The following is a 21,975-nucleotide window of genomic DNA, read 5'->3' on the forward strand; positions in this document are numbered from 1 at the left end:
GCCTCCCCCCCCCCCAGCTAGCCTGTCATCCTCCTCATCAAACTCGTACCTCTCAGCCGAATCTACAAGCTCCAAGAGCCAAAACGTTTTCTTTTTAAATCGCACTGCATGTGTGCTATTCCGAAGCCAAAACAAACCCCCCCATCGCTTAGTTTGACTCGTGACACCGCATGGACGAGCGCTGTCCCAGTCCATAGGGTGGGACCGCGGGTACCAGCCACCATGCCGTTGATGTGGCGGTGGGGACAGCGCATGCTGTGTCAACGTATCGCCGCCCACCCTGGCCTCGTTCCATGACACCTTCCACTGCCATGCTGCAGAGCCAAGTTCCTGCAGGACTTTCATTCCAGCCAAACGCTCCACCAGCACACTTCTCTAATTAACCACTTAAGCACTTAAACCCTCTATTCTTAGTAAAACTGACCTGAGTTACAACTGTACTTGGACTGCTTTTTTCCGTCTACACCAAATCTCTTTGTAGCTTTTGTTGCGAATGATTCCCCCCAGAATAGGCATTTTTCATTAATTCAACCTTTATTTGTTTTCTCTGAAATACATTGAGGGCAGGACCCTCATTCTCAATGATGCAGAGATTACAAAAAGCATGGCCCAACAGAGTCATAATATTGAACAGTATGTAGCATGTACTGTAAAAGCAAGCAAGTCATAAAGAACAGGATAAAAATGAGGTTATTTACTGTAAAAGCAAGCAAAGAACAGAGTATAAAAAGCAATAAAAACAATAAGAAGAATAGCCGATCTATAAGTTCACAACAGACAAGAGTGGTTAGCAGACCTGCAAACCAGAAATAAAGAGTGAAATCAGCTGCTGTGTTTGCTTGAAGGATGAAGAACTTGTGCCGAGCTCCACGACAGGGAATTGAACCAGCAACCCTGGCCCCGCTTTACCAAGTTGCTAGCAGAACGCGCGGAGCCTCTTCATTTAACCCTTGCAGGTTTGAATGGAACATTCAGGACTGTCCCAAGTGTGGAGGCAGTCCCTGCACAAATATGCAGGCAAATGAAGTGTGGCCTTTTGGTTTGGTTTTGCAATATTAGGGGGGGGGGGCTATTGTGATATTTCAGTTAAATATTACTATAGTTGCAACATATTTGCACAGCCAGACTCTGGGCTGGGTCCTGTCCAGAATGGAGCACCCAGCCCCCCCCCCCCCCCCCCCCCAAGTGGTGGGAGAAGTAAACCGATTTTTGAGCGGTGCAACTGCTCCTATAAGTGGGTTTAGGACCCATCCGTGGTGAAAGTTTTTCTCTCCGTCGTGAAAATTTGTCTTTCGCTGTGACGCCATGCTGTGGAAAACACGCCCATTGGCTAAGCTTCGCAGGACGTACTGTGATTGGCTAGCAAGATGCATGATGAAATGAATAACTCATAAATATCACCGCTCACATCACACTGGGTGTGATTTTTTTTACTTAAGTAAAAGTAGCAATGCCACAATATAGATATAAATATATATTTACTTGAGCAAAAGCACACTATCTGCTAATTCCAAATAGCATATTTGTATATATATATATATATATATGTATATACACAATAATACAGGGCTTAATTGGTCAATGTATGTTTATTTGCAATAATAATCTAGAGCCACAAAGTAACCTGTAAATAAAGATTTAAAATAATTGTAGTGGAGTAAAAGTACAATATTTGCATCTGAGATTAGTAATGGAGTAGAATTATAAACTATTGAAAAAGTGACACTTATTTTGTAATATTCATGTCATATTATCATTTAAATCTTTTTTGTTTTGCCAATTATTTGGGGGGGGGGGACGGGGACTTGCAATACCCTTGCGGCCCGCCAGTGAGGCCCCGGCCCACAGGTTGAGAAGCAGTGTGGTACTAGTAGTGGACATAGTGGCGGGGTCTCATTCTCTCTCTCCGGTATTTTAATGGTCAGTGTGTGGAATGCGTGGCAGCTGGCAGCAGGCCCGGGATCAGTGTCTAGTGTTACCAGCTCCGGGCCTGTTTGTTTTGTAAAGTGAACCGGTGTGCGGTGCCGCACACCGAAAGAAACGCCTCCAGAAAGACGAGTCGGGGAGAGGGGCACACCCACCCACACATCCCGCGGGGGTGTGTGCCCCCCTGCGGCCCCGCCTCTCCGCCCCCCCCCCCCACCCCCCTCTCCCAACCTCCTCTTTCAACTTGTTTACGTTGAAATATTCAATTATGCTGCCGCTCTCTTTTTTTTCTCTCTTTTTCCCCTCCTTTAGAGGCTAGTGGTGCTGGTGTACGCGCACACACACATTTTGTATTACTATACTATACTTGTGGGGACGTTAAATGTTATGAATGTTTTACAGTTGTTTTGCTATTTTTAACTCCAACCCTAGAAGCTGAAAATAGCCGATCTACAAGCTCATAATGCGTTGTGTGAGCTTGGAGAATGCCTATTTTCGGTTCACGGCACCGGCACACAACTAAGTATAAATCAGGCATAACTCCATCCCCACCTCGTAAACCTAACCTCTAAATGTCTAATCCTAACCCGAACCCCATCCTGGATATTTTCCCAACTGTAAGCCTAACTCTAAAACAACCATTTATTTTGTGGGGACCAGGAAATTGTTTCTCATAAAGTCTATTTCTCAAATATTTCTCTACTTGTGGGGACCTTTGGCCCTCACAAGTATAGTAATACAAGTACGCACACACACACACACACACACACACACACACACACACACACACACACACACACACACACACACACACACACACACACACACACACGCGTCTGTGGAAGAAAAAGAGAAGAAGGAGGGAAAAAAAGAATTCCATCCCCGGGTCTCTGCCAAACCGGTGTCAGCCGTAATAACGCTCCCGGCTCGCATAATTTCCCCAGGTGCACTGCCGTAGTCCTTAATGAAAAACACAAACAAAGCCTGATTATGTACCGCTGCGGGAAGCCAGCCCTTTTCTTGTTATTTTATGGAGATCGAAAAGGCTCGTTCCCGAAATCTAAAACTTTCCAGCGCTTCCGGCCTGGCCGAGGGCCTCCCCGCCAGGGCCACGTAGTCCCACCTCTCAGGTATATACACTCACGTCTTTTACATCAGTGGTAAATCAAACTTTTTTGTGTCAAGGACCCCCTAATTGATATGTATTTGGCCGCGAACCTCCATCTGAAAATATTTTGTGCCAGAGACCCCCAGAAGAGAAGATTTGTGTATTCAAAATTTGTCAAAATAGCAGATGTACAAGCTCACAGCGTATTTTTTCCCCCCTTATTGGGTTGGCCTTGAGTTTCGCCTTGAGGTTCGTGAGGCGTACCACGATGAGTGTGTGACCTCGCTGTGCAGCCGATGGCCTCGTGTGTCAACAAACGCCCCCTTCTGAGTTGGCAAGCCATGGTGGACCGAATAAGTTATCACCTCCTTTCCAAATTATACACTGAACCATTCAATAACGTGCTTGTTAGGCTAGCTGATGTTAGCGGGCTATCTAGCTCCATAATGTAAACAGACTGGCTGCAGGTGCGCGGGTGAACGTCACTTTCACCCAGCCAAAGGGAAGTGAAAATGATGAGGGTGTGGTTTGCTAGGTCTGCTGATGCGAAAGGAATATACTCGGTTAGGGACTAGTTTCAAGCCGTATTTTATACTTTGATGTACGATGGTGTCATGATGTCGAAAATAGCCAGTCTGCGAGCTTGCAATGTGTTGCCGTGTATTCATTGCGTTTTAGTTGTTTTTCAATGAACACCAGAGTTTTGGTGTGGAGCGGACATCGTTAAGGTTCCATACTTGCGCAGCCAGCCAGGGTTAGAATCCGATCCGTGAAGCTTTTTCTGCATGTCCTTCCCCATCTCTTTCTCCTGCCATTTGCTGTCTCTCTCCACTGTTGCTATCAAATTAAGTGTTTTGAGACCTCCTGATGTTGTGTGCTTCACAGAGTCTCAACCGGACTCTACCACCGGCGGCGGGCTCCTGGAGGCGTCGCCCTCACTCCACCCCATGCAGAGCGACGAAGGCGAGGAGCTGCTCTTACCCGAAGAGGAAGAGGAGGAGGGGCTCGGGGGGGAGGCGATCGTTCTGCCCGCCGACAGGAGTGCCGAGCGGCCCACGCCGGAGGCGCCCATCATCATCAGCCCGCCTCAGACCCACAAGCCTGACCTCTACGACCTGGAGTGGAGGGCGGGGCGCGACGGGGGAAGCCCAATCAACGCCTATTTCGTCAAATACCGCAAGGTGGGTTTGGGAGGGAACATTACTAATAATATATGATGAATAATATACAGCACCTTTCGTACTTATCATGGGGCTCAGATCTCTGGCTAAATCTAGCAAATTGTGTACAAATAGTGCACATTCTGTGTACACAACTTACTTATATTTTTGTACATGTTTCCTCCAAATTATACTGTATGTGAATCGCACTTCTACAAATAAAGTGTCTTGATATTGAAGAATGAAATGCTGCTCCTATTTTCTTATGGTTGAGACGGTACATCTCATCCATTGTCTAATAATCCAATGTGTACGCCCAAACCAACTGCTAACTCTTGTCATGATCTCATTAACCATACCTCTACACTAGTGACGTTTCTGTTTTCGCCCTACATTAAATATCTTCGTTGAAAATAGCCGATCTGTGAGCGTGTAGATCTCCGATTTTATGCGAAGGTTTCCCCCACAACAAGGATGCTGGGGTTTAAGTGGTTAAAGTGGGGAAGGTTGGACCATGGGCTGGACAGGGTTGAGGGGTCGGGCATTTCCTCGTTAAAAGGCCTGTGTTTTCTTCGCTAATAAGCTCAGTCTGACCATAAAAGTGCACCGCTACTATTTAAGAGTGCATTGGCAGCGGCACTCGGAGTCTTGTCGGACCTGGAAAATGTGACATGGAATCCTCGTGGGGCACTGCTAGCCTTGGCTGTTCCCGCTTGTTCTTTACGCTTGGACAGAGCTGGAGTTTCTGGACAATGGACTCACACATGATTTTTATTTTTCTCTGCCCTGCTGTTGGTGTGTTTGTTGCGGCTGTGGTTACATGGTGCGTGCGTTTGTGTGTCTGTATTTCTGTCTGTCTGTCTGTCTGTCTGCATGGCCTGCTTGCTTGCCTTTGTCTGCTTGCCTGTGTGTCTGTCTGTCTGTCTTTCTGTCTGTCTGTCTGTCTGTCTGTGCATACGTGCATGTGCTTTTGTGTGTGTGTGTATGTGTGTGTATGTCAGGTGGATGAGATGGGAGCAGTGGTGGGCAGCTGGTCCACGGTTCGAGTCCCCGGCAGTGAGAAGACCCTGCGTCTGTCCGAGCTGGAGTCGTCCAGCCTGTACGAGGTGCTGATGGTGGCGCGCAACGCGGCGGGGGAGGGCCAGCCCGCCATGCTCACCTTCCGCACCGGCAAAGGTCAGGAGACACACACTGTCCTGTCCTCAGTGTTCACTTGAAGGTGCTTTAACCGGGTGGTTCTCAACCTGTGGGTCCCCAAATTATTTTGGGGTGTCCCCAGATGATTGGCTTACTGTGCAACATTGTTTTCTCTCTCAACAGTAAACAAACCAACATACAGGGTATCTGCACATTTCTAAAGTCACAATTTAATTTATCCTGCTATTTATCTGTGGAACCGAGTCAAACTAAATGTAATGCCTACAATTCCAAGTGCTTGTCAGGGAGGGGGGGGTCCCCAGTTCAAATATGATTGTTTTGGGGGGTCGCAGCCTGAAAGGTTTGGGAACCCTTGCTGTGATTGATATTTTTTCGTTAAAGGTTTTTTGTAAAAAACAGGTTCTGTTTAGAGATGGGGAGACTCCTGTTAGAGAACAAACACCCTATAGCAATGAATTGCTATCAGAATATAGAGCTATTTAACACTTATTTTACAAAATGATCACTTACACCCACTATGAGAGTGTACAAATGGAACATTTGTACACTCTCATAGTTAACGATGCTTGGCAGCAAAGTGTTATGTGTGTTAATAAGGTGTTGTGATCGTGACCTTATTCTATGATTCTTTATTTAGTCCATTTTAACCATGCTCAGCGGTATAGTAACATTTTGCAAAGGTCCAACGTTACAAGCCGCAGCTGGAAGGTTCAGCTCTCATTCCAAACTCTAGACGTTGTTCTGGAGAGTTGGCCGTGGCAGCGGGCGAGACAATGTGGAAATCCAAGCAAAAATTCAAATTTAGTCAGATTTTAGTACAGTACATTAACCTATTAAGACCTGAGGCCGATTCTACAAATGCCTTCTAAATCTGTAGTTCTCAAACTTTTTTGTGCCAAGGACCCTCAAACTTATATATATTTGGCCACAGACCCCCCATCTGAAAATGTTTTGTGCCAGGGAGCCCCAGAAGAGAAAGTTTGTGTAATTTTTCTTTTTCAAAAATGGCAGATGTAGTACAAGACGCACTGGGAGCCTTTATATCTGCTATTTTTAATAGCTAACGCTAAAATCTAAAATGGTTTTAAACTTGATTTTCTCCAATTTCATGGTCATGGAATATGAAAGAATTTAGCTTTGATCCAAAATAGTTCATCATATGGTGAAATTATATACACAATGCAATTAGTTTAACTTTTTTCCTCCATCCTGATTCAGAGAAAACCGTCCCTGTCAATAAGAACCCCTCCAAGCCACCGGTGGTCTCCATGCCCCCCCAAGCACCAGAAGACAAGACCCCCACACACTTTGGAGTGGTGATCCACGACAGAGGTAGGCACTGAGAGACAGAGGCTGGATATCAATAAGTGTATTAGTATCGTATCGTCGCTGTCAGGCAGAAACCTTGTATCTCCATACTTCAACTTTTTATGTGTTATCATTATGGATAGGTGTGGGTATTATATCCATATATAATGCAGGGCTCGGCATTAACCGTTGTCCGCTTGTCCTGGGCTTAGTGATTATCAAACAAGTTCATTAAAAAAATCACAAGTTACTTTTTTCACAATGATGTGACGTTGCCATGTGGCTTTGTGCCGTATGCAGCTACCACAGAGGGTGGAGCGGCGCTCCCTCGTCTCTCCCGCAGTAAGTAAGCTGCAGTCAGTGTGTGGGCTATTAGCCCTGCCTGCCTCCTCTCTCTCTGGCGCTGCGTTCACACTGGCAGCTACCATGATACCTCTACCATTCACTTTCAATGGAAGCCAGCAACTTGAAGATACAATGATACATCTGGCATTTGTAGCCGCTACAAAATCAGCTACAAAGCTACACAAAAGTTGAGCTGCTTTCAACTTCAGCTATAAAGCCACAAAGCTACAAATACGCGGTGTAGCTTTGTGTCTTTGGTATCTGCCAGTGTGAACGCAGCATCACCCTCACTCACAGAGCTTTGGCTCTGTCTGTTGATGGTCGCTTCTCGCTTGTCAGCACTTCTGAATGCGTTCTTATCATTTGCTCAAAAGCTCATTAAAGCTTGATACCATATCGAAGTTAGAAATTCCAGTGACAAAACTAATGACCATTATAATGTTTTTTTTGTTTGTTTGTTTGTTTATGCTAAACGACCGCAATGATTAAACGCATTCCATCTCATTCATATGAGCACATCTTTACCCGGACAAGTGACTTTTGTGCCCAGACAAGTGACTGGGTAATGTACTTGTCCAAAGGACAAGTGCCTGAAAAAGTTAATTACAAGCCCTGGATATGAGTATTATATCCATATTGTGATATGATACTAGGATTTTGGCTATAGAAATATTGGGATATGGCATAAGTGCTGTCTTTTCCTGGCTTTAGTCACTTGATTTTATACTTTTTAAAAAATTATAAAGAGTCTCAATATCAATATATCGCAGGTATTCGGTCAGACTATTGTGATGTTTTTTACCCGTATCGCCCAGCCCTATAGTGGAAAAGTAAACGTCATTCTCAAGTCATTTCTATGAACAGGCCATGGCCGTCGTGCTGAACTGAAACCAGTGTGGGATAAATGTTTGCTCAGACAGATAAGAGGGGTGGGTTTTCACAGAGTTCTGTTGCCTTAGAGTTATGGCCGGGTTCATGACCGACACTGGTGGATGCATATCAGGGGCTTAATGTTTTAGATGTGGTCTGCTTTGCATCTCTGTGCTTTTGGAATATGACCAAACAGCTTGATGCTCTGGGAAGATGTATTGTTGTGCTACAAGTGTGAGATTGTACATGCCTGGCTGTAATATAGGGTGTGTGTGTGTGTGTGTGTGTGTGTGTGTGTGTGTGTGTGTGTGTGTGTGTGTGTGCGTGCGTGCGTGTGCGTGTGTGTGTGGGTGTGCGTGCGTGTGTGGAATGCTTGCTTTATATTCTGTTAGTACTCATTGCTATAGAGTGTCTGTTCAGTAACAGGAGTCTCCCTGTCTCTCTAGTGTCTCTCTAGTAAACAAAAAATGCATTTTCAGGTCGGGATACCAATTTTATCCAATCAGCAGAGAGAGAATTCACACAGGATACAGCTATTAAACAAGTTAAATTGGAAGTGATGACACCATAAAATAAATTGGAACTGGACATTGAAGCTGATAAATGGGTACTCTCTCCTTATTGGCTGAAATTGGCAACCTGAAAATGTATTTTCTGTTTATTAAAGAGCTGGAGAGACGGGGAGTCTGAACAAACACAGCAATGATTATACTATCAGAATATAGAGCTTTAACCTTTTAACATTTACCCTACCTTTTAAATGGAAAAACTCAGTATTTTGCTGTGCGTTGCAAGCAGGTCTGTTCTGCTGAAACTCACATTAGCCGTTTTTTGCTAACTTCCCTTCTCTCTCACACTCTTTCTCCTGCCCTCTCTAACTATGTGGCTAAGAGCCCAGGCAGTAAGTACACATTCCTCCACGGCATGTCGGTACACTGTGATGTCTATTCCTATGTGTTTTTCTTTCTCTCTCTCTCTCTCTCTCTCTCTCTCTCTGAATATGTTCTGTCCTATACGCAAGATGGATGTGATATTATATAGTTTATGCTTCCCATAGAGTACCGAAGTCCTGACGTCAAACCCACGCCCCCTGGGTCATGACGATTTTTTTCCCATTCAAAATTCCCTAGACTTTTTTAAAGTCTGGCTATTCTGTGTGTTTTTGATTGACTGATTGAGTACTTTATTAACCGTTTGCAAAAAGTACAGAGGTACAGTTAATCCAATAATGATAAAAGGATTTCCATTGTGGTCCTGACGTTCGATACAGTCTGCGTTTGGAGAAAACGGAATTCATTCTGCGGCTGTACTCGGAAGTAGCGTGGGAAACTACGGTAGGAAGTCACATGATTCACTGTCCCCACTGAAGCTCCGCCAAAACATTCCTGACATTTCTTAGATTTTGTGACAATTGTTATCAGTTTGTGTTATTCAGTTTGTTTGATGAAACAGATGAGAACTGACGCGCTACTCTGCTACATTTATGCAACACGACGTGATGCTGATTATGTCGTTAGGTCATTTCTAAACTTACAGGCAGCCTTTTGCATTATTTTTCAGTTGATGCTTCATGACCATAATGAGTTAAAAAGCCGGATTATAACTTTTTTTAATGTGATTTTTAAAAAGTCTTTGGGATTTTTAATGATCCAGGTTTTTGTCAACAGACTTCAGTACTCTATAGCGGTAACTGTTGTTGCTGCTGTTGTTGTTGTTGTTTTCTTGTTTGAAAGATAAGCAACTTATTTCTCAAGATCTTGTTTTTTCATTCGTTTCCTGTTAAAACCTCTTCACAGTGCCGGAGGCCCCTGATCGTCCCACAATCTCCATGGCGACAGAGAGTTCGGTGTATGTGACGTGGATCCCGCGGGCCAACGGCGGCTCTCCTATCACCGCCTTCCGGGTGGAGTACCGGCGCGGCCGCAGCGCCGAGTGGGTCGTCGCCGCCGATAACATCTCCCCCCTCAAGCTGTCTGTGGAAGTACGAAGTCTGGAGCCCGGTGAGTTCCATTTGTACAGTTTTGTCTTTCACGCCATGCCAAAAAACCCACAACTCTGTGCGATGACGCAGGTCTGTATTTACCCAATCTGGGAACCCATTCAAGAACTCAGATTTAGCCCCTCCCCTTTTTTAGTCCACTTTCTCCTGGGTTCTTCTGGGTTTATTCCTACTAACAACAATATTACATGTTTAAGGCAGTAGTACTGAGAGACTATTCACCCTGCGCGACTTTGACAACAAAAAAATTAAAGATATTTAGACCCTGGTGTCGGGTAGGACACCTACTGACAGTGTGACAGTGTCAAGTTATTTGAAGCAGATGACGCACCTGATTTGGACTAGATGCGCCGCCATCTTTATCGTTGTCAGACATCGTTGCACTTACCTCTCTCCATCAGGAGAGGGAGACAACGGACATATGACTTGGGGATTGTAGCTTTAAATTTATACATTTCTGTGGAAACTAATGTGATATACTAGCTGTATATATTGCTGTAAATATTGTGTGTGTGTAATGTGCAGGCGCGCCGATTTATGTGCACGACCGTGGGGGCTAAACTCCAACCGCAATAGCCCCCCCGCCGCATCCTCTGTCTGGGCGTTAACACCTGTCTGCGTCCCGCTATAGTAATGGTAATGATGATGGTACTGTAAGTTTGAGCCTGACATCTGAGATTCATGAGGGGGCTGACCAATTGAACGTGGGGGCTTTGGTCCCGAAGCCCCCCCCCCCACATCGGCGCCTATGGTAATGTGTATAGTATATATATAAAACATGTTCCCCTTTTGCAGGTGCCACGTACAAGTTCCGCGTGATGGCCATCAACATGTATGGAGAGAGTCCTCACAGCATTCCCTCCAAACCCTACCAGGTGTCCCAAGCCAGCCCGCCCTACTCAGACCGGCCCGTCGCCGGGCCCCACATCTCATCCACGGACGCCATCAGCGACACTCAGATCATGCTTCGCTGGACTGTGAGTACTGAACACACACACACACACACACACACACGCACGCGCAAACACACACACACACACACACACACACACACACACACACACACACACACACACACACACACACACACACACACACAGTACATGCGTGAGACTGGACGGCCAGCTGCAGAACAATTTGTAAACGGCCAAAGTTAGTGGCTTTTCCAGATGGCGTAGTAGGTGATGTATGAGCCCAGAGCTGCAGGTGGGTCTTTGGGAACAGGAGACTCCATCAGACTCCTAATTGACCGGCGGTGCTGATTAGACCTCCTGTTTCGGCAGAGATCAAGGCGGGCCCCCTGGTCGGTGCGCGTTTGGACCGGGCCTGGCTTCAAAACGTGTTTTTTTTTTTCATCCCCTCCACGACGCAGATGGACGGAGAAAGTTCCCCCTGCATTTGTTTGACCCCAAACGGCCCTTATTACTTCCTCCACATAACCGCAGACAAGTGCAATCACGATCGCTCAGGCTGCCGGGACATCTGCTGATAAGAAAAGCTCGCCATTACTTTTATTCCCCCTGGAATAGCTCTCTGCCAGACGGTGATGGACTAATGTTTTGTTTCTCAACCACTGGTCCACGGACCATGAGTGGTCCATGGCATAATTACATGTAAAAAAAATCTTTGTTAACTGTATCAAAGATGTGTTTAAACTAGACAGCAGTCATAGCCAATTGGAATGGAATATGATACATCTGAGTGATACATCTTGATCACAGGACTCCAGAGATAATGTGTACCGATATTTTTGTTCAAAAAAGTGTACAAAAAGGTAGCAAAAGGTGTGTTTTGAAGAAAACGCAATATGGCGGAAAACCTATCAAAAGGTGAAGCAACCTCCCCGGGACCCAATCTAGTGAAAATAGCCGATCTACAATATACTGTATATATATATATATACGGTATTTCTTTTTTTAATGTAGGGAACGGAAAACTTTTTTCTTTACTCGCAACCCATTAAAATGGTTCCCGCTACCCAAACATGGGTCCCGACCCAGTGTTTGGGAAACACTTTGCTAGTGTTCTGGAGCTTAAATAAAGCTGAGAAACACTGGACTTTGACTTTGACATCTTTATTGACAATGCAATATACTACACATACATAGGCTCCAGTGCTCCACCATTATCAGAAGGATAAAAAAGCGCAAACAAAGCTGACAGCTCATTTCCGTTTGCGGTCCTTTAGGGTGTATGTGTATACGTGTAAACAGTGTACTGATGAAAGACTAACGTAAGATTTTGGTCTCTCTCTCCCCGCAGTACACTCCCTCCAGTAACAACAACACACCCATCCAGGGTTTCTACATCTACTACCGGCCCACAGACAGCGACAACGACAGCGACTACAAACGCGACGTGGTCGAAGGTAACCCGGACGTGGGATTAGATGTGGTCTGTCTAGTTTCTACATGCCTCGGCATCGGAACGTGACCGCGCGCGCGCGCGTGTGTGTGTGTGTGTGTGTGTGTGTGTGTGCGTGTGAGGGGCAAATGTCCCTACAAGTACAGTAAAATAGAATAAAAAGACATTCTGGGGACGATTTTCCTGGTCCTCCCTTTTTTGTGGTTAAAAATAAGTTTGGTCTTACAATTAGGAAAAGATTCAGATTGGGGTTAGGGTTAGAATTAGGCATTTAGAGGTTAGGCATGTTTAGGAGGTAGGGCTACAGTTATACCTGGTTTAGTTGAGTGCTGGTGTCATGTGCCAAACATATATATTATATTTAAGTATATTTGAGGCCTTTAGGCACAGCTGTGTTGATTGAACTCTGAATCTATAAAAATGGACACTTTATGTGTCCATCTGTATTATTTAAAACCACGTGTGCCCTATTTCATACTTTGTCGTACAATGGTGTTGCCATGCAAAACCTTGTGTGTTGGTAGATCGGCTATTTCCAAAAGATGAATTTGACGTCGATAAGCGCTATTTTAAAACATTCAGGCTCGCTCCACGGCGGTTTGTGACGTTGGGACACTAATGCCCATGCTCTATGAACAAAAGCACACAAAGGAGGGTATCCTTTAGCGGCTTATACACTCGATGAGTTTCCTTTAAGTGAAGGGGCGGCCATATTCCAGTCTTTTATACCTCCATGCAGTGGTGGAAGAAGTACTCAGATATTTTACTTAAGTAAAAATAGCAATACCACAATATAAAAATACTCTGTTACAAGTAAAAGGCCTGTTATCAAAATGTTGCTTGAGTAAAAGTACAAAGGAATTGGCATCAAAATATACTTAAAGTACCAAAAGTACTAAAATGTTTGAAATAGCAGATCTACAATGTGAGGCTATTTTCAAATAGCCTATGTATAAAATAGGGCTGAAGTGGTTAATGTATGTTTTATAATATAATAATTTATATCGGCAAAGTAAATAGTAACTAATGTTTTCAAATAATTGTAGTGGAGTAAAAGTGCAATATTTTCCTCTGAGATGTAGTGCTGTAGAAGCAAAAGTACTGAAAACTGGAAATACCCCAGTAAAGTATAAATACCTCAAAATTTACTTAAGTACAGTACTTGAGTAAATGTACTTAGTTACTTTACACCAGTGCCTCCATGCTATGCAAGAGCGACTTGAAACAAACGCAGCAATACGAGGGCCGTCAATTCCCTCGTCCGCCGACGGCAACATGAGACATACCACAGAGGTGCTGTACTGTGGCGCTACGCTGTGTTTGGCCTGGCTGGCCCAGTCCGGATGCTAGGCTAGCTCTGTGCAGATACGCTGAAACGCGGGGTGGGGGTTGGGGGTGGTAGTATAGTGGACACCCCTCTGCTAGGCGAGAGGAGGGGGGGCGAAGACAAGGCATGTGTGTTGTTTGATGTGTTGTGAGCACCATGGCCGGCCGGGCAGCCAGGCCAGGCAGGCAGGCACTCCAAAATGTGTTTTTAATAAATGACTGCCTACTAATGGCCCTGAACTGAAATAGGAGAGTGGCCGGTGCCGCGGGGGCTCAGGTTGCCGGGCAGGAATGCTAACAGCTCAGCCTGGTTTTAAGGGGAGGGGAGGAAGGCTTCTCTCCAGCCTCTTAACCTCTGGCTTTTTGTCCCCTGTGGCTCGCTGGCTGTCAGGGACACATGGACACGGCCACTTCCGCCCCCAGATAAGCACCTCATGGCCGGCTGGAAGCTGCGCCCGCGTGCTAATCTGCCTCAGTTTGTTTTTGTGCTTTCTTTATCTTGTGTTTGAACACGAAGCGCTGATGTTTGTTTGCACGCGGCGCCACGCTTTGGTATCAATACGGATCTGTTGCAAACAACCGAGCAGACCCGTCCCCGTCGGAGAAGCAGGTTGCTTTGCCCTCATTGCTGAACTGCTGCGGAAGTTCGATTTTATTAAGTTGAAGGAGAAGTTGGTAAACGTCACAACGAGCTTGCTCCGCTCAGCGCTAGAAACGGCAGCAGAAATATGGACAAACGGCGGCTCGTTTCCGCCTCGGTTGTTTGAAATGGACCGTGTCCATGTTGGAGATTGTCCTCCCCATCTCCGATTAGCACAAGCGCATAGTGTGATTGTGTGTACTAGCTAGCATAGCAGTGTGTGTGTGTGTGTGTGTGTGTGTGTGTGTGTGTGTGTGTGTGTGTGTGTGTGTGTGTGTGTGTGTGTGTGTGTGTGTGTGCAGAGTGGGAATACTGGATGCAAGCCAGTACAAACATGAAGCGGCCATATATGGAGCTGGTGTGGAGTAAAGCAACTGTCTCTGTGTTCACAGGGTTGGTGGAGTGGAAGAGAGAGAACGGGGTGGGGGAAAGAGAGCATGAAGGAACAGGACCTTGAGGGAGAGAGAGACAGACACAGAGAGACAGACGGGCGGACAGAGAGACAGAGAGACAGACAGAGAGACAGAGAGACAGAGAGACAGAGAGAGAGAGAGAGAGAGAGAGAGAGAGAGAGAGAGATAATGGGTGAAGCATTGATTGTTGAAGTTTACACAGGGAGGGGAGGGGGTTAAAGTCGACACAGGCTTGTAGAGTTGATGGATTTTAACCTTTGCCCCCCTCTTCTCCTTTTATGTCCCCCCCCCATACTCCAGGTGTGAAACACTGGCATATGATTGGTCACCTCCAGCCAGAGACGTCCTATGACATCAAGATGCAGTGTTTCAACGACGGGGGAGAGAGCGAATACAGCAACGTTATGATCTGTGAGACCAGAGGTACACGCTCACACACACACACACACACACACACACACACACACACACACACACACACACACACACACATCGCTAACGCACTCATTACTGTACATGCAAAGCCCAGAGAGGAAATGAGTCACGCGTGGGGGGAGCCACCATGAGTCCAGGCACGTTGTCGTTTGAGGCCGTAACTTTAATAATGATGGGTAGCTTGGCTGTAATTACACAACATAAACGTAACTGCGTTTTATAGCACATGAAACAATGGCCAGCATTGTGCGATGGCTGTCACACTCTGTTATTTTGAACCGCTAAGACTGCGTTCTCACCAGTGGCGGAAAGTAACTAAGTACATCTACTCAAGTGCTGTACTTGATTATAATTCTGAGGTACTTTAACTTTGAGTATTAGCCAATTAATCCCTATGTTATACTTTGGCTATTCGAAAATAGCCGATCTTCAAGCTCGATGCGATGCATTGTGGGCTTGTAGAATTGGCTATTTTCGTTTAATTGTGAAATGAGACATTCTGTATAATGTGTGCTATTATGCTAAACATATTCGTTTAAGTATATTTTCATGCCAATACCTCTACTGGCTACTACACCTCTACTCAAGTAAACATTTTGAATACAGGACTTTTACCTACTTTTACGTTACAGTATTTCTACATTTTGGTATTGATAACGTTTACTTTACTAAACCCCAGCATCCGTATTGTGGGGAAAGCTTTCGCGGAAAATAGCAGATCAACAACACATTGCGCTGCGACGCGTTTTGAGCTTGTCGATCGGCTATTTTCCTGCGAAAGCTTAACCCATAATAACAGAAAACACTCTGTTATTACGCCCTGAGGGACTCTGGTCAACCACATAGGGTTTAAGTGGTTAACCCATTCAATTCGGGAACGCTGTGTCATTTTAGATTTTAGCTACAACCATTATTTTATACTTTTTGGCTATAATTATTATATTATTATTATATTAAAAAATAACAGATCTACAAGCTCATAGTGCGGCACCGAGTGCCGTGCCATGAACTTGTAGATCTGCTATTTTTGAAAACATTTTTGCAAATATTTGAATATATTTTTTAAGGGAACATTTTTAAATATTTTGTTCCAGAGACCCCCAGAAGCAAAGTTTAAAAAATCATATGTATTCAAAGATTTGCCTCCTCTCCTCTCCTCTCCTCTCCTCTCCTCTCCTCTCCTCTCCTCTCCTCTCCTCCTTGGGTGCTGCAGCGCGCCAGGTGCCAGGCGTACCCAGCCAGCACCCCGTCACCCCTCCAGGCCCCCACGCCCCGGAGGCCCCCAGCTCGCCCGGAGGCCTGCTCTACCTGATCGTAGGCTGCGTTCTGGGAGTCATGGTGCTGATCCTGCTGGCGTTCATCGCCATGTGTCTGTGGAGGAACCGACAGCAGATCAACATGCACAGTGAGTTCACACGCACACACCTACGCGCACACACACACACACATACACACACACTGGCATGCGCGCACACACACAGATCAACATGCAGAGTGAGCCCAGCTGCTTCTTACCCACTCACTATATTCATTTTATATCGATATTGAGATGAGAATAGACATCATCTGGGATTTTGGATAACAGAACATAGTGATAGCCTACAGTATGTCTTTTCCTGGTTTTAACCACTTTAAAGGGATAGTTCACCCCCCAAAATAATTTGATGACCGACAGCGGTTCCGGAAGGAGACACAAAGAGTCTCCTTTGTATATCCTACCGGAACCACTGCCTACCGGTCCGGCGGTCATCAAATTATTGGCTTAGGAATGCGACAAAAACAAAACAATATCCATGAATTCAAGTCTCCATGGGGTGACTAATCGATAGAGAAAAAAACTATCCCACTTTACCCATTCTCAACCTTATTTTCATATCCACATGACAGTTCAGACAGTTCAGACAGTTCAGAAACCTGCCTACCTGTGACATCATCGGTAGGCGGGTAATATACTGTAGTAGAACATGCGTTGAAGCAAACTTGTCTCCCCCCCCCCGCACAGAGTACGACCCCCCGGGCTACCTGTACCAGCCGGCGGAGATGAACGGCCACGTCATGGAGTACACCACCCTGCCGGGCTCCGGCCGCCTCAACGGGGGCGTGCACGGGGGCTACGGCGTGCACGGGGGCCCCATGCTGCCCCAGGGCTGCCACCACCTCCACCACAAGCTCCCCAATGGCTTGGCACTGCTCAACGGGTCGGGAGGCCTGTTCTCGCCTGCCGGCGGCCACCCACACAGCACCCACGACGGCACGATGCCCCACGGCGCCGTGGACTGCGAGCACTCGCATCCCCACCACCACCATAACGTGAGTCCCCCCCCCCCCCCCCCCCCCCCGTTTCTCTCTCTCTGGGCACCGCACGCACAAACATGAACCACACGGAGACTGGGGGCTCATTCTTTGCAGGTTGATCCTTTCCATTCCGGGGCATTGAAATGGCCAAGTGGTGGTGTTTTGACATGAGCAGGTGTGAGTTGAGTTTAGTTTGGCTGACGTTTTGTTTGTGTTCCCCCCCTCCTCGCTCGTTCTGCCGGCTGGCTGGCTGGCTGGCTGCAGGGAGGAGGGATGTACACCGCTCTGCCCCAGACGGACTCCTCTGACTGCATGAGCTGTCAGAACTTCTGCAACAACAACAGGTACGTGGGGATAGGTCCTCTTTGTCACACGGCCATGTTCCTCTGTGTGCTTCACTGCCAACACATGTCTGCCAGGGGTGCAACACTCAATGGAATAGTCGATTATACAAAATAATTCATTTAAATTAAATCGTTTCTATTTTTTCCTTTTCTTTTTTCTAAATACAGTCAAAAAAAGCTCATACAAACTCGTACTGTATATGCATTGCTATGTCCGCTATTTCCAGTTATTTCTGATTTTTTTTTTGCAGTCCACCCTCGATATAAGAAGTTAATTGGTAGCCCTAATTAATTAATTTGCAGCCCTGAAATACTGCAAAGAATACATTGTGTACGCTGGTTGGATATGAACCCTGTTTCAGATAAGGAGACAGTTATTAATAATCATTAGCGATTATTATTCAGGCGCATGGTTTTTGCCCTCTTCACTCTTCCTGCATCGTAAAAGGATGAAAAGGTCAGGGGTCATTTGACCATCGGTATCATCCGTCAGTACGCTGGTTCACTGCTAAATCTGGAGTGTTGATTTAACCTTGAGGGTGTAAAAATGGGCCGGTACAGATCAGATAGTTTTTTTTTACAGAGTTAAATAACCATTCCACACACAGAATAATCCCGAGTGTTCATTTAATTAATCAATGCTTGGGAATGTGACAGCGTGGCCCTGTTTGTGAGCTCACAACGCGAAGGAGGCTCTTGTCGCTCCGCCTCAGAGACCCTCCTCTCCTCTCAGGCCTCCAGGCCTGTTTATGTACTTAAGGGTCTCCGGCATCACAGTTTACTCTCTGTGCGCCCGGCCAGTGGACCTAATGAGGCCTCTGTTTATTTACTTCTGACTGCTGGGAAGAGGGGAGGGGGGTGAGGGGGGTGGGAGGGGGGTGTGCGGTCACAATCGAGTTCCGACGGAGTGGACCAGACGCTCCGCTATGCGCGGGAAGGAGGAACCCGTTGGCCGGTCAGACGTGCCACTCCTACAGCTGGGAGGTGTGGGGTTCGTCGAGAGTGACGTATTGTTAAACGGAATCCCCCCCCCCCCTCGTGGCCGATCTCTTTAACCTCTCTCAAACGAAAATGAGACGCGGCCGCTGACAGCGAGGTGTTTGGGTTTGTGGCGGCCATTTCTACTGGACGTCATGAGTAGTGTTTACACAAGGGTGTTGTTAACTGTCTGGAAGATTAAGAACTGTCACTCATCCACCTCCCCTCCCATTTCTTCTCTGTCTGTCTGTCTGTCTGCCTGTCTGTCTGTCTGTCTGTCTGTCTGTCTGTCTGTCCGTCCCTCTCTCTCTGTCTCTCTATCCTCAAAGCAGATGTTACTCCAAGACCAACGGCACGTTCCCCAGTGGCACTCTCCCCTTAATGCACCGCGTGGCCCCCTGCCACCAACAGGACGGGCTGGAGATGGTTCCCCTGGGCCAGGTGTCACCGCAGTGCCACGGCCCAGACGACGAAGCCGGGCCGGGAGACCGGGCCGACGGGGCCGACAGGGACTGCTCGCCCTCGCGGCTGTCCTGCTGTCTCGTCGGGGAGGGTGAAAACTGCCCTGGGGATGACACCGGTGAGGCCCACCACACTTTTTCTTTATTTACATCGTTATGCCTTTATTGATAGTACAGTAGGTTGTAGGAGAGAGACCACACTTACTCCCAATATTTTCCTTAAAGCTAGACCGATATATCGGTTTGTCCAATTTATTATTATTATTATATATATATTTTTTATTTTATTTAATAGAATTAGAATTGATTTTGCACTTTTGGCCAAAAAAAATGGTCAAAACATCAGTAATCAGTGGTAAAAAATCTCAAAGTTTCTTTCTTCTGTCACAAAACAGTCATACAGTGTTTTTTTCTTCGTTTTCAAGACATTAACTCAAATACACATCTGTCTGTGTGTGTGTGTGTGTGTGTGTGTGTGTGTGTGTGTGTGTGTGTGTGTGTGTGTGTGTGTGTGTGTGTGCGTGTGCGTGGATGTGCGCACAGCTGAAGAGGAGCCACAGTGCGTGGATTCGGAGGGTCCGGTGGTGTGTTGGGAGACTCTGGGAATCACAGTCCAAGTCAGGGACTTGGACTGTGACGACAAGTCCGGCTGGCTGTCCGGCAGCAGCCTGGCAGGGGAACTGATCCAACCCGCCGCCCAGGAGGTCTGAGCGTAGCCCACCCACCCTCTCCCACCGTCAGGTGAGGAGAGGGTGGGTGTCGGGACAGTCACATGGGAGACGGAACCAGACAAGACGGGCCAGGACGTCAAAAGAGACAGCAGAGCGACTGGTAGAGCCCGATTCATACTTCGTTGCACAATGGGTACATACACACATGTCCGTTCGCGACCGTTTCGCGTCCGTTTCATACCGTTTCCGTTCGCCGGAAGTCCCATCCACTCCCAAGTAAAAAAAAAACGGGACCGTACGGTCCGACGCGGAACGGTCGCGAACGGACATGTGTGTATGTACCCATTGACGTCGAACGCCGAACATAGCAGATCTGCTAATATTGGCGCACGTCGGCATGGTGGGACGGAGCATAAATGAGCCTGTAATGTGTCCGTGGGAGAGAAGAGAAGCAGCGTTCCGGCTCAGTTCCGAAGACACGGCGCGGTGCGGTGACATGGACACTTAAGCGTCTACGGACTGACGCTGAGGCGAGCGGACTAAAAGGACTGGACTTGTAGGACAAACGGGCGGGGAGGCAAACAAGATGGCGGAAGAGAGAACCGACGCGGCTCAAACGACTGAAAAAAAGACCCAGCAGAGGGAGGAAGACTCTTATAAAGAACAACAAACAAACCAACAAACAAACAAAAAAAGATCAAAAACTCTTTAGAAGACTTATTTATTATTTTTGTAGTAGTAAAATATTATTTCATATGAATGTAACTGTTTTAAAGAAAAAAACAAAGTTTGTCTTTTATATTATTTATGCCTCTTTTCGGATGAGAAATACTTTTTATTTTTTGTCAGTTTTTCCTCCCCTTGTGTGTCTGTTTGTTTCGTCCCGTGTTCCACGCGGCCGTGGAGATTAGCAATTGTACGTGTAAAGTTTTTGTAATAATATAAAGAGAAGCTATGGAAGAGTAAACCGCAGGCTTATTTCCAATCTTTCTTTCTTTCCTCCCTTCCCCCCCTCTGTGTGTGTGTGGAGAGCGCTGGATGAGTGGATGCCGTAGCCAGTTCCCCCCGCGGCCGCGGTTCCAACCCCGTCGATATTTCTGGCAGGCCTTTGATGTGGCTCTGTGATGGGGCTTGCAGTGACCCCTGAGCGGGGTGAACAACTCCCTTCACTGCTCTGCTCTCTGCTCTGCTGGCTGCCTGATAGCTCATTACTTGACACACAGGAACCAGTGGTGGAAGACATACTTTTTTTTACTTAACCCATTCAATACGGGAACCAGTGGCAGAAAGTAACTAAGTACATTTACTCAAGTACTGTGCTTAAGTACAATTTTGAGGTATTTTTTACTTTACTGGAGTATTTCCAATTTTCGGTACTGTTTCCAGTACCGGCAGCGGTTCCGGTAGGAGACACAAAGGCAACTCTTTGTGTCTCCTACCGGAACCGCTGCCGGTCATCAAATTATTGGTTTAGGAATGCGACAAAAACAAAAAAATATCCATGAATTCAAGTCTCCATGGGGTGACTAATCGATAGAGAAATGTAATTTTAGGGTGAACTATCCCTTTAAAGTACCAAAACTCAAAGTACTCGTCATACAGATAAGTAGACTTACTTTATTATACCTCAAAATTTAACTTAACCACTTGAACCCCAGCGTGCCTATTCTGGGGGGAACATTCACCAAAAAATATTCTTGGCAAAGAGATGTGGTGTAAGACAGAAAGTGGCCAAAGTACAGTTGTAACTCAAGTCCGGATCTCTAAAACCAGAGGGTTTAAGTGGTTAAGTGTAGTACTTGATAAATGTACTTAGTTACTTTCCACCACTGCTGCTTGATAGCTCATTACTAGACACAGGGACACGCTGTTCCCCTCGGGCGTGCTAATGATCCGCCCGCGGCCACGGCCCGTTGGAAGCAACGGATGCCGCTATTATTATGTTAACCCATTAAGACCGGGAAAGCATCTGTGTCATTTTGGATATCTTTGGCTATTCAAAAAATAGCAGATATACACTATACTTGTAGATCTGCTATTTTTTGAAAAAGCATGAACATTTTTGCAAATCTCGGAATATATCTATTCTTGTTGTTTGTTACTCAAATCTTTGCTTCTGGGGGTCCCTGGAACAAAACATTTTGAGAAGGGGCTCCGCGGCCAAATTCATATCA

The 21,975-nt window shown here is 46.3% G+C and overlaps 1 protein-coding gene across 2 annotated transcripts in view; it reads left to right on the forward strand.

Annotated features, from left to right (window-relative positions):
* The window catches only part of cdon (cell adhesion associated, oncogene regulated), a 53,507-nt gene extending 32,745 nt beyond the window's left edge, over positions 1-20,762 (forward strand). The window contains exons 8-20 of one of the 2 annotated variants that reach the window (XM_084065090.1): positions 3,920-4,215; positions 5,196-5,370; positions 6,571-6,684; positions 6,961-7,002; positions 9,672-9,875; positions 10,670-10,851; positions 12,137-12,242; positions 14,918-15,040; positions 16,266-16,457; positions 17,055-17,362; positions 17,612-17,691; positions 19,002-19,249; positions 19,674-20,762. In XM_084065090.1, coding sequence (XP_083921216.1) covers positions 3,920-4,215; positions 5,196-5,370; positions 6,571-6,684; positions 6,961-7,002; positions 9,672-9,875; positions 10,670-10,851; positions 12,137-12,242; positions 14,918-15,040; positions 16,266-16,457; positions 17,055-17,362; positions 17,612-17,691; positions 19,002-19,249; positions 19,674-19,840 — 2,237 coding nt within the window. In that variant the 3' untranslated portion in view covers positions 19,841-20,762. The remainder of the gene's footprint in view (positions 1-3,919; positions 4,216-5,195; positions 5,371-6,570; positions 6,685-6,960; positions 7,003-9,671; positions 9,876-10,669; positions 10,852-12,136; positions 12,243-14,917; positions 15,041-16,265; positions 16,458-17,054; positions 17,363-17,611; positions 17,692-19,001; positions 19,250-19,673) is intronic. The other variant, XM_084065091.1, reaches the window with a different exon arrangement.
* The last annotated feature ends 1,213 nt before the right edge of the window (positions 20,763-21,975 follow it).

The sequence above is a fragment of the Gymnoscopelus microlampas genome (assembly GCF_963454915.1).
Source record: "Gymnoscopelus microlampas genome assembly, chromosome: 8".
Classification (NCBI taxonomy): domain Eukaryota; kingdom Metazoa; phylum Chordata; class Actinopteri; order Myctophiformes; family Myctophidae; genus Gymnoscopelus; species Gymnoscopelus microlampas.